At 41.5% G+C, this 13023-nt stretch overlaps 1 protein-coding gene and 1 long non-coding RNA gene across 7 annotated transcripts in view; both read left to right on the forward strand.

Moving 5' to 3' along the window:
• The first annotated feature begins 755 nt into the window (after nucleotides 1–755).
• sox4b (SRY-box transcription factor 4b) lies at nucleotides 756–5406 on the forward strand. Its single transcript, XM_004565132.3, has one exon. It carries the CDS (start codon nucleotides 1352–1354, stop codon nucleotides 2594–2596), a length of 1245 nt encoding a protein of 414 aa, XP_004565189.1. The 5' UTR covers nucleotides 756–1351; the 3' UTR covers nucleotides 2597–5406.
• Nucleotides 5407–9989: 4583 nt separating this feature from the next.
• LOC101476487 (uncharacterized) overlaps nucleotides 9990–13023 on the forward strand; it is a 138732-nt gene continuing 135698 nt past the window's right edge. For 4 of the 6 annotated variants that reach the window (XR_013100771.1, XR_013100768.1, XR_001167859.4 and 1 more), the window contains exons 1-2: nucleotides 9990–10103; nucleotides 11619–12002. This is a non-coding gene — a long non-coding RNA (uncharacterized LOC101476487). Of the gene's footprint in view, nucleotides 10104–10165; nucleotides 10717–11618; nucleotides 12003–13023 lie in introns of those variants that run through there. The other 2 variants (XR_013100770.1, XR_013100769.1) reach the window with 2 other exon arrangements.

A 13023-nucleotide genomic window follows, 5' to 3' on the forward strand; every position in this document is an offset into this window, starting at 1 on the left:
ACCCCGCCTCGGAGAGAGAGAGGAGTGAAAGCAAAGCAAAGCATATATACAGCTTGGCTGTCTTGGAGTCTTTACTCACACCAGCCAAACTATCATGTCAGTCTGCTCGCACGGTGACCACCTGTAGGCAAACTATCACCAATTAAACTAATTATCGCATGTTTCAGTCAGTCGTTAGAATGATAATCAGTTTAAATGAGTGATCCCATTATAATATAGCCTGCAGTATACGCCAGATAACCTTAGAGTGTGTTATCTTTAGCATTGCAAGCACACGGCAATGGACCACTGTATCAGCTGGCTTTATTATAGGTGCGCACCATGCACAATATCCTCACTCTCTGTGTGAGGATAATGGAAGAAAAGGAGGCTGGTTAAAACAGAGTGCGTGGCTTTTGTGCCGTCTCGGGCGCGCTGGTACAAACTGCACTGTGTTTAAACGGCCATATGGTGAAGTATACTTAGCTTTCCTATAGCAAGGCTACATGTTAATGATATACACATGGGCTGGTGGTGAGGGGGGTGTTCATAACATAAGCCAATGTCTCTTTAAAAAAAATGAAGTTTCTTGTTGTATTCTGGAATGAGGTCAGACACGAGGCTCCTCATTGCACGCGCTGATTATTATTAGATTCCATTTTTGGCCAATCGGCGCCGAGGTGGGCGTGAGTCTGGCGCGCAGGCAGGCTAGCGACAGGATTTCATTGGTGGATTTTTATCGCCGTTGTATTACGGGAAGGAATAAATGCAAGTAAGGGGGCCGGGCCGTGAGGGCTGCTTGAATCGCGACTGTAGTTGATGGGAGGCGGACAGTGTAACTCGCTCTAGCTGATTTTTTCTCCCTTACACAGCATGCATGGCTTTTGTTTCTGATGCAGAGAAAAGCACTTACCCTACACACTGTACTTGGGAGCCCTTTGTAAGTGCCCGAGCGCACAGTGTGGCACCCGGTCTGCGCTCTGCAGCTGCATAGACTGTGCTCAGTGGCCCCCACGGCTAAACTGGTTTTTTATAACAGAAGGGGAGACTGAGAGACTGATTACAGGGTACACAGTGGAGACTGGGCTACCATCCGTGCTGTTTTAAACGCCAACAGAAGCTGGAAATTAAACTTTTTTTTTCTTTTTACGCATCTAGCCGACTGAGGCTACTCTGGACTGAAGTGTTGCCGAGTTTACTGCGCATCTCAGGAGTGAATTATTTCTTGCACTGGCTTTTACTCGGCTCAAACTGTGAAGAGGAGGAGAGAAAAGAGCTGAGTTTGCTTTAATAGTGAATCAGAGGAGCAAGGAGAGAGGGAGAGAAAGAGCAAGCACACCGCTCTCCCCCTCTGTCTGCACAGCTGGGCAGCATGGTGCAGAAAATGAGCCACACAGAGAGCACCACCGAGGCGCTGTCCTTCTTCGCCGGGGACTCGAGCTCCGACTCCGGGGCGTGCATGGACCTTGAAACGGCCGCTTCGCCTCTCTCCCCGGGCTCCACCGCTTCTTCGACCGCCGGCGACAAGTTGGGAGACAACCCGGCGTGGTGTAAAACTCCCAGCGGTCACATCAAGAGACCCATGAACGCGTTCATGGTGTGGTCCCAGATAGAGAGGAGAAAAATCATGGAGCAGTCCCCGGACATGCACAACGCCGAGATCTCAAAGAGGCTGGGGAAGCGGTGGAAACTGCTCAGAGACAGCGACAAGATCCCCTTCATCAGAGAGGCGGAGCGGCTCAGGCTGAAGCACATGGCGGACTATCCCGACTACAAGTACCGGCCAAGAAAGAAGGTAAAATCGAGCGCATCCAAGCCCGCAGGAGAGAAGGGGGAAAAGCTCAACTGTAGCTCCAACAACACCAGCACTAAGACGTCCTCCTCTTCGAGGAAGACCGGATCCAAATCACCCAGCAGCAGCAGCAAACCCCACAAATCACTTTTCGGGAGCAGCAGCAATAGCACCAAAGCATCAATGTTTGCCTCTGAGCACCCAGCAGAGCACCACCACAACTCTCTCTACAAGTCCAAGTCCGTCTCCTCCTCAGTAGCCAAGCAGATACCTGATGGCAAGAAGCCCCGACGAGTGTACGTGTTGGGGAGCAGCGGGACTAGCTTGAGCGTGAGCCCGGCGTCTTCCGTCGTGGTCCCGGCCAGCCCGACGCTCAGCAGCTCGGCGGACTCCAGCGACCCGCTCAGCCTGTACGAGGACGCGGCCAGCGGCAGAGAGGAGGGTGCGGACTCCCCCGGCAGCAGCGGCAGCTTGGGCGGCTCTTCGGAGCGCCACGGTGGGCACACGTACAGCAGTCGGCGGGCTTCCTCGCCTACCCCCTCCGGCTCTCACTCCTCCGCCTCGTCGCACTCCTCCTCGTCCTCCTCGGAGGACGAAGAGTTCGAGGACGACTTGCTCGACATCAACCCGAGCCCCAGCTTTGATAGCATGTCGCTGGGGAGCTTTGGCTCCTCGGTGCTGGACAGGGACTGGGATTTGAACTTTGAGTCCGGCTCCGGAGGGTCCCACTTCGAATTCCCCGACTACTGCACACCCGAAGTCAGCGAGATGATCTCCGGGGATTGGCTAGAGTCCACCATCTCCAACCTGGTGTTCACGTACTGAGAAAGGCAAGAGACGACAGGTAACACCCTGAAAGCAAATTAATAATAATAACGAGAAGAAGAATGAGACCACAAACAGAAACGGGGACATAAGTGGGCGCAATAGTTTGTGTTATAGGTTTAACTGCATCAGACTATTAAAGCTCCGCTGAAACTACCCCCCAGTCCTTTCTCGTCCCCCAAAATAGGCAAGAGGCTGCATATCCTTGGAGAGCTACACTTTAAAGCAAATAAATGCCTTTTCTAGGCTACTTTTCTTTGGATGCGTCGACTGTGGGACTTAATACCAACACGACAGTGAAGGGGGTGAAGAAGAAGAAGAGGAAGTAGTACTGGAGACTGAAAACGCTCAGTCGTGGACTGTTTTGAACTGAACAACTTTACTGTGATTGATTTGCACGTCGTTCACTTAATCAATGTTGTTGACGATTTAGCAAAAGAAAGAAAGGAAAAAAAAGAGACATTTTGCAACTTTTTACCAATCGCCAGGTGAACTTCACCACTAAAAAGGTACAGAAATGGGACTGCCGTGCGACATTTTTTGTTGTTGTGGTGTGTCACTAAAGAGGGATTTAAAAAAAAAAAAGAAAAAAAAAGTGAAACCAAGGTGGGTTGGAGTTTTTTTTAAATTTTTTTTCTAAGTCGACTATTTTCTCAAAAAGCAAAAGGAAAAAAACACGTTAAGCATGATAGCCTACTTTGTTCCTATCTTGTGCTGAGATTTTCTGTGAGACTGTCGAGCAGTTTAAAAACTAGTATTAGGGTTATTTAAATGGATAGGTGGCGCTCGCTTCGGTTCTTCTCTTTAAAAGAAAGAAAGGAAAAAACGGACATTGAAATAATCACCAGCTGTTGTAATTTTTCAGACTTCAGGATTCAAACGCAACTTCAAATCTGTGCTGAACTTTATACACATGTTCTCTATGATTCAGGACCAAAATTCTTTTAATGTTTTCGAGATTTTAACTATAGAGAAATCCTCACCGGTTTCGCTCTCTTCTTTTCCCCTTTTCTCCTCCATCCTTTGAGCTTTGTTTTGTACATGTATTCAGATGCCATTTTATATGGGATGTTGTATTTATATACTGGGCCAAGCATTTTTGACTTGATCATTTTTTAATTTCTTGTATACATGATCTAGTCCTGTATTATTATTATTTTCTTACACGATTGTTTGTCAGTATGTCTGTGTCTGTCACATTTCCTTCTCAGGCGAAGGGCTAGAGTTAAAAAAAAACACAACTTTTGATTTCTTTTTTTATATTTAAATGTACACACTTTTGGACACTTAAAAAGAGAGGAAACAGTTTGATTATTTTCTCAGTGTATTTTTGTACAAATCTATATAGAAACTGGGGGAGTCAACAATCGGTGTGTGTAGCCTACTAATACAGCTGTATTGGATTTTCTAATTTTTAATACCACCGGCAGGCTGCTTTTCATGCTGCCTTCAAGTGCTTACAGTAAGCTCGTGTGCTCTAAGGTTTTGTTGCCTGTCCAAACGTTTCCCCCACATTTTTTCTTTCTTTTTTCTTTTTTTTTCTTTCGCAAAAACAGGCAACAAAACAGACCTTTTAACCGCGGTGCCAATTGTTTTTGATTTTAGAAATCAAAGGCACCAAACTACATTTACCTACTGACGAAATGAAGGAGCCCCCGTGGCTCAGGTGTGTAATTCATGTTTTACTTCAGTAAACAGGCAAACTTTGCGTGTCTTTTACCAGCATATGCTCTTAAGACTTCTCTGATATCCAGTCCCTAAATATTTCAATATCCTGTATTGACCGTAGCCTGCAGGCATGACATGCTTAACTTCTAAGGATTTAATTGCGATTTGCCCGACAGCACTTGAAAGCAGCATCAGCCTTTGTATCAGCCTACCTTCAACGTTTACAGTGCCAGACTGCAGGCTCCTTAAAGACACAGGAACGCATTGTTTCTGCAGGCTATTCCTGTGGGCCATGTGGGTTTAAGAGCATCACTATCTTGAGCAGCCACTTTGCTTTTGCATTTCCTGTCAAATATCTTGCCTGTGACAACAACAAGGAGATTGTAGCTTTAAATTTGACTTATTTCTTGATGTTTTCATTAACTGATGTCACATTTGCCAATCAACCACTGGATTGAAATAGCACTAGCGTTGCAGCAAGTAAACAACAAGGATGATAACATCAAGCGTATTCAAATTTCAGACTTGAGTTCTGCAAACACCTACTTGTACTGCGTTTCTCATTGTATTTGAATATATAATCTTTTCTACTTGTGGGCTAACTATTAGCTAATAATTGTTTTAGTATCTTTATGGCATGGTGAATAGCATTTGTATTTCAGATTCAGGTTATTAGCTGTTGTGTTTTTCAGAAAAAAATGGAAAAAAATGAGGAAAAGCGATGAAACGTGAACTCGGTCTTTGTATATTTGACTGTATCATAAAGCAAAAAGATTGTGTGTTTATGTACGTTGTTGCTATCGAGGACAGGCACTGTCTAGAGCTGCCATCTTTTACACATCATTACCTACATTCGAGGTGGTCAGTTCAGACTGTTTTTTTATATATAAATATGAAAGCATTTTTAAATATATTAACTTTATTTTTCATCCATCCTGTGCAATATGATGTGTAGAATTATCATTTATTGTCTCTAATCATGCCATAAACAAAAGTACCCACCCTCTTTTTGAGTCTCAGAGAAAAGGGGCGGGGACTCATGCCAGCTAAATTGTGTCCATTCACTGCCTGTCAGATTGTTGATACAAACTTGTGTACAGAACTTTTTCAAGGAAGGAAATAAATATCAGCTGGAACTGAAACTCAACAGCTTTTTTCTTTATTCATGAGTGTTGTTTTTTTGTTTGTTTTTTAATCTCTCTTTCAATGCCACAAATACCCAAGACATGATACATTTGTGTTATTATGTTCCAAGTTCATCTCCTAACAGTAGTTGTCCAAACTGTGTTTAATTATTACATTATATGTTGTTAAGTGTTTTCTATAAGAGGATGAAGATTTTTTACTCACCACTTCAGCTGCTTTTAATTGGCTCTTCTATTCTTCTCTCCCCAAGTTAATCAAGCCATGGTTTACTTGGGGAGAAATGGACAACTGAAAGCAAACGTTTGCGATGCGGGCTGAAAATAACTTAAGTGCTCAAAATAACTTATAAAAACTGTCTTGAGTAATGAGCATTAACTGCTTTTGGGGAAATGCACTCCAGCGGTGTGGCAACACGCTCCCCCACCAAAAAAACTACTATTTACATAATTTTAAGAGGCAAGCAAAAATGGTTGTGAGGTCTGCAGTGTGAAAGAAAAGTGGTTTAGCGAAGAATTATTCAAATATTGTGTTGTAAACTTTCTCAGCCACTGTGGCAATTGCACATTAAGTCAGTTTATATTATCCATGTCTGCACATCGCAGGGACTTTTATTTAAGTTTCCTCTTAATGCGGTGTAAATGCCTCATTCATATAGGAAACTTTCTGAAAACTGTCGCAGCTCAAAAAAAGCACACACACTTTAAATTCTAGTCACCACAAAATGGGATGGTTTGGTTTGGAAAGAGTTTTGTAGCAGGTGTCAGCATCCCTAGAGTCACTATCCACTTTATTCTGTAAATAAAGCTTAAAAGGCGATGCTCTTAACCCCTTTGTGACATAAGTTTGATGCTGGAGTTAAGTGGTATGGAAGCTTTATGTTAGGATTCAAGTCTACATCAGATATTCAAACGTGTAGATTTGTTTATTTTAATTTTTTGTATAAATGACATGACCTTTTTCTGTATTTACTGTTTTTATTATATTTACACATCACCAAGAAACCGCATGAAGGCTGCACCCATCTGTTCAAGCACACATGTAAAATATGATTTATGTTTAAAATTCTAATGCATTATGCATAACTTAAAACCACGCTGCTACTGGGTCAAAGCAGAAAATAGTTTAGCGTCACGCGTATCGAACAGAATACACAAGTCGTATTCCCAGCAGCGCTAAATCATGACGATTAACAACGACCTCAGAGTATCTTTTGGTGTTGCTACAATGTTACTTCTGGAGTTCACGTGAATTTCTTTAGTAATAAAAAACAGAAGAGATAGCATTGAATGGACAGAACGCTCTTTATCCCTGAATATTTAATAAAACAACCTGGTAACCGGAAAACTGTTAGAAAGATGATGCAAGAATACAACCTGAAAAGGAAAATATGAATTGCCTGCTGCACCCCTCCTTTATTTCCCCTTCAAACCTCCCCTGGATAATACATGAAAGAGAACACACCCAAGCCAAGAACTGATCATGAAAAGCGATCCCACACCATTGCAACTGACCAAAATATGCCTCAAGCAGTTAGGGCAGGTTTGCCTAAGCACCTTATTTCTTCTATATAATAGCACACTGCTTATTTACGTCATTAATCAAAGACACACACATACTGAGACCACCTTAAGTGACTGAATGAAGGCGGCTCATTACTGAATACATAATTATCTTCATCCAAGATATGTCTATTCTATTCTATTCCAGCCTGTTGTGCCGTTACGCTGGCATTCAGACTTGATTCAGTCATGATTTCCCTTCCCCCTCTCCCAGACAGACCCTTATTGTGGGGGAAGGGCTGTTTTAGCAGCAGTCAGCCAAGGGCCCTCCAGCGTAGCTGACAAGCATGTCTGTCTACAGTATGCGGATGTGTCTGTGTGTGTGCATGTGTGTGTGCGGGCATGTGCATCATACCACATGACATGGGTATTTTTTGATAACAAGGCAAGAGACTGTATACTTAACTCAAATATTAATGGTTTAATTTATTATTATCATTGTTATTATTATTATTAATTGTTGCTATTTCTCTTCTGTCAGATACTTTAACACAACAGACGATGCAGCTCGAAGCCCACAGCGACTGGTTTTATTGCATAACAGTTTATTTTATTAAATTACTGTAAGTGTTCCATGGTTATTAGTGTAACTGGTTTTGTGAAACTGTTATGTATGGTAAAAACACCAGCATGTTTAGGAGTTATCAGTTATTTTTATTGTCGTAATTAGATGCATCTTGATGCCCTTTTTCACTGTCTGACGTCTACTTTTAAATAAACGAGGAGTAGATGTATAAAAAACAAATCTGCATTGATTGTGGAAACAAAGTGAGCGTGTACAAGTGCATAAATCCATAGTGGATATCATGATACGACTGCTAACTATCTCCTTAATGAAATGCAGATATATGCATTTTATAGCAGCTTAATTAGTCGTGTTTTAAAACTAACCTTACACTGCAAATAAACAGTTATTTCAGCTGCCAGTTTTAGCACCCACTGCATACTTCATATCTTAATGTCCTCATGATTGTGAAGCAATAATATCTGTACTGTTTGGTATAATCTTGCAAATTTCTTAAGATTTCCAGCACTTCTGTGTGTCTGTGTGTGTGTTAAGCTCCTCTAAGCTGTATGTAGCCTGTTCAGTGTGCAGTCTCATGCCTGGCTCAGCTGACTCCTCAGTGGGAGATGTGCAGGCAGCAGTCAGGGCAGAGCAGAGTGGAGCAGAACAGGCTGATTGCTGGAGTCAGTGGCCCAGTAAAACCACAGCAGGGGGGGATAAGAGCTCTGCCGGAGGGGCAGAGAGAGGTATGACTGTATCTCTGTCTGTCTGTCTGTATATAATATATCCATCCTGAGCTAAACCCAAGGGGGTAGATGGTGTTGCTGTGGTGATGTGACTATATGACTATTTATCTGCTTTCTGTGATTTACACCCCCCCCCCCCCCCCCCCCCAATTATTGATGTGCAAATACCATTTGTTATAGTCGCTGTTAATACACAGATTTCCGTGAGGAGTAGCTCCTTCCTTTTATATATATATAAATGAAGGACACAGTAGTGGTGTTGTCGGCTATCTTTAGTTTTTAAGTTTTTACCTAACTGGCTGTGTCTAGATGTTCCCAAAATGCATTCACTCACACACTTGTGGAAACCGGTGTACACAAAGAATGCCGCACACAAAAGCAGTATTGACTAGTACGCTGCTTTTTCAGGACCCAGGTCAGGTCCAATAGGCAGAGCCACAGAGGCTTTTTCTTCTGCCTGTGAACAGCAGTGTGGTTAATCACTGTCACTGCATGTATTTGCATTTGAATGTTTCCTGTTGTCCTGCGTGCTCCTTTACAGCCGTTACAAACGTTACAGCCGGGACAAAGAGCTGCACATAACTGGGAGAAGGGAGACGTGATTATGACTTCTTCCCTGCCCCTGCTCATCTCCCTCTTCCCCCTCCTTCCAGCACACCCACATGTAATATTACCAGCACCACCCTCACCGACTGCAGTACCAAAAGCAGCCTTCCTAATGAAAAAAAAGCCTGAAACTCTGAAACTCCTTTAATTTATTTTTTTATTTCTCACGACATCCATACAGATTTACATTTCCTATTGGAAGGAGTTATACAACAAAGAGTAACTGATGTTAAGGTAGTGGTTAAGTAAAATTTCAAGTTAAGTTATAAAAACTAGAAAGTTTGCTCATGTAAATGAACTTAATCAAATTAATTAATTAAATAAATGAATAAATATTTATGTATTTACAGGGTGCAAAGATGTCTAAATATTCTATTTACGCATGTTTTGGTGTATCACTGTTACTGTTCTCCAAACTCAAAATAAAGCTTTTGCATAAGATTTGACGTAGCAGTAGCACAGCGGATCCCCGTCATTACAAGTCTAGAGCTACTGATATACACACACCACTTCATTCTTTATTAAAAAAATAAAAATAAAAATAAAAATCATTTCCCCCCTTTTTTTGGTCTCTTTCTTTGTTCCCCTGCTACTGCTATCCAGACACAATGGTTGTCTCCACGCGGAGGATACAGGAAAGTTTTTGTCAGCCAGCCAAAAGACAAGAAGAATGGAGGAAAAAAGTATTTCGGAAGCAAAGATTTTCTAGTGTGACAGTTTTATGAGGGTTTCTTTTGGTTGCGACTTGAACGAAAGAGAGAGAGAGAGAGAGAGAGAGAGAGAGAGAGAGAGAGAGAGAGAGAGAGAGAGAGAGAGAATGCTCAGTGAAGAGCACCTTGCAAGCCAGTGCCACAAAGAGGCTTTAATGAATAAACAAACGCAAGAAGAAAAAAATTTGGGTAAAAAGAATAAATAGATATCCCACGACACAGACAGACATAATTAGCTGCTTTGTAAAAAAAAACTTTTGGGGAGTTAGTGTGTTTAAATAAAGTAAAATAGTAATAATAAGTATAATGATAGAACCCAACACCGTGATCTTTATCACTCGCACGGATCCACAGTGTACATTGTTTTGTGCATAGTTGTTTGACTTTGAGAGGGCGGGACTCTTTGGAGAGCGAAATGAACTAGGCGCGGCCAAAAAAGAGCCCCATCCATCTATCACACGTGTAGACAAAGGGGGACTCCACAACACAAAGCTAGATGTGCCCTCTCAAACTTTTTTTTTTTCCTACAACCGACAGCAGCGCGCGCACAGGAAGCCGACTGCCCAGGTGAGTTGTCTCCAAGCGGCACACTGTCTTTGCTTTCAATCCTCGAGCGATTTTTTGGAATTTATTCCCAGTTAAAAGTTGCGGCTGTAGTTGGTGCGTCAGCGCTCAAACTTGAGCACAAAGCAGGAGGGAGAGGGAGAGAGAGCTAGAGAAATCGAGGCAGCAAGGAAGGAGAGAGAGAGAGGGAGCGAGAGGAGCGGTCCCCTGTTCCTTTGTCTGATGCGGGTCGCTTTGAGGAGAGAACTTGAGGGGGATGCTCACACACGCATCTCCATAACGCTCATTAACACTCAACTTGTGCTACTTAGAAGCAATTGTCAGGGAGCTTTCATGGAGTTGAGGCAGAGTTTGTGGGGTTGCTGTATTTTTTTGTCTCTCGAGGATGTTGCGACACAAGACAAAGCCTGTCAGAAGTTTGCGGAGGAAAGGACCTTTTTACGCACGCGAGAAAAATCACAGTTGGCTGATGGATAGTTTGTAAATACTTCTTTTTTCCTTCTTAGTGCAGTAGTTTTATGACTGTTGTGTTTACGTTCTTGCGAAGTTGTCTTTCTGCACTATGGGAATTCCGCGCAGTGCAATCAGGTGTAAAGTCTCCAAGAAACAAGAAACGGTAACACAGAATTAAACTTTTTTTTCGCACTAATGAGAAATGATGTTTATAGGCAACAAAAAAGATGCAATGACGTGAATCTAAAGCGAGCTCGTCTTGAAAATCTTTAAGAAACTTGTTAGAGTTTATTTGGAAATAGATCAACAGGTATAAGTCGCTGCAGCTTCTTTGTTAGGCTACTGTAAAGGCTCCTTTGTTCTCAGTCCATACAAAGAAAGCTAGCAGAAAGGAGCGCAGATCCACCAGGAAACAACTTTTTCTTTTCTTTTTCAAACTTGCAAAGTTAAATTTATGTGATATATATTTTTTAATTATGTTGTTTAATTCTAGTATTTCAAAGTGTTTGAATAGCTTTTATTTGCCTTGTTTTCTTTTAAAGAAGCAAATACCCGGGAAATGTCAATGTAAATACTTTTTATTGTTTATTGAGTTTTATTGTTAAGTTCCACCTTCATTTTTTATTATTTTTCCTCGTTATTTAAAAAAATAAAGTGGACACGATTTAAAAACAAACAAACTTTCTTTATGTTGTGAAGGTGTGGCCAAACAACTTGTGTGGATTTGAAGCATTCCACAGTGGAGTAGCTCTACCCTTAAACTTTGCATTATTCAGCAAAGGGGAGAATTCACACCTACAGGATTTACATGTGGTTTGAAACCAAATCAGTTTGTTATTCTATATAAAGAAATATATATATATTTAAAAGTTTCTAAAAACAAATTTGACTCATACAGTTCATTCACACACTTTTACGCTGCTTATTCACTCCTAAAGTACGAGTTTAATATGATTTAGACTGGGATTCCATTTGAATGAGAAAAATGTGCTGTAGCTTTGACTGACTGCAATGCCTTTAACCTTTTTTCTTTTTTCTTTTTATTTGTCTGGGCACTGTCCTTAGGTGGGAATTTAAGCAATTTAACCAGTACAGTGCTTGCTTCTGATGGATTAAGAAAATAAAAAAGATGTGTAGAAAAAAAAACACACGGAAGATGTACAGATTCACCTATCAAGCCATTTTTAAGATGAAATGAAGGATTAAGAGACTGTTCACTTTTCTTCTGGATGAACATGAAGACTTATCTCATGAGGATTTAGACTTCAGCAGCAGCAGCGCCAGTCGGATTGTGTTTTAGGCACACTTGGAAATCTAAACCTCATGGAGATACTTTGAGGATTATAAAAGATGTGCATGTAGAATGCCACAATACAAGACGCGTCCTGGGCCAAAGTCCTTGGGATAGCAGGATATTGCTTTCCTGATCCTTCTCAGCCCCCAGAATGGGTAGGTAATATTACTCTTTAGTGGGAGATGGTATGTGGCACTTGTTCAACCACTTGTTTGCAGGGCTGGTACATGTGTGAAATCCCTAGCACACGCAGGGACACACAAACACACACACACTATTTTCCAGCTACATTTGTCATCAGCTGTATTTTGTAAGGCGTTGTGTTGCCCCTGTACTGTAATCTGAGTTTATTTGTAATGCCATATATTATTTAGGCTTAAAGCTAAAATCAATATACAGTTGATAAAAGATTATTTTGAGGCAACCAGCTTGTCTTATCATGCCAGTCATTAGTCATTGCCCCTGAGAAACTAAGATAATTTTGGCATGGTTAAACAATGATGACTACCAATACTGTAAACTTGCAATTCTCGCAATGTATTTTTGTATTCCACACTTGTTATGCACGGGGACATTTTTTTAATAACACAGTGAATAACCATGAAATGCCCAAAGCACCTTAATGAAGCTGGACGTTTAGTCCAAGTTTGTTGCACATGACCACTAGTCTGTATTGTAAAATAATGAGCTAAAAGTTCATCTGATGATGTGCAGTTTGTACAGTTCAGTAGTAGTAGAGTCCCTACCTCATGACATGTTTATATTTTAGTTTAGTTTTATCTGTGCATGGTCTCGGCATAGCACAGCAGCATCATTGTGTCATAGTCGGAGTGCATGTTTCATCTGATTTGACTTCAGTTATCTTTTATAAAGCCCAAGAACGCTTTTGGGCCAAATTTGAGTGTCCACGGTCTGATCAGTTTTAACACTGATAGTTAGTTTCACTTACGATTGCGTGACAGTCGCATAATTTGCACGCACTGTGATCCACAGCATTCATCAGTTGCGAAATGTTCTGTAGAAAGAGAAATCTTTCTTCAAATGCTCAGTTCATTCAGGGGTCAGGCGAGAGCGAGACCATCCTACGATGGAGAAGGCAGTTTTGTATTTCGCCTAATGCTTTAGCAGCAACTAATTCAGACGAATCTCTTAGAGTCAGAAAAGAGTCACAAGCTA

This window comes from Maylandia zebra, linkage group LG11, assembly GCF_041146795.1.
Source record: "Maylandia zebra isolate NMK-2024a linkage group LG11, Mzebra_GT3a, whole genome shotgun sequence".
NCBI classification, from domain to species: Eukaryota; Metazoa; Chordata; class Actinopteri; order Cichliformes; family Cichlidae; genus Maylandia; species Maylandia zebra.

Excerpts from the sequence above, each read along its gene's own strand:
- sox4b (XM_004565132.3), top strand. The coding sequence starts at position 1,352 with ATGGTGCAGAAAATGAGCCACACAGAGAGCACCACCGAGGCGCTGTCC.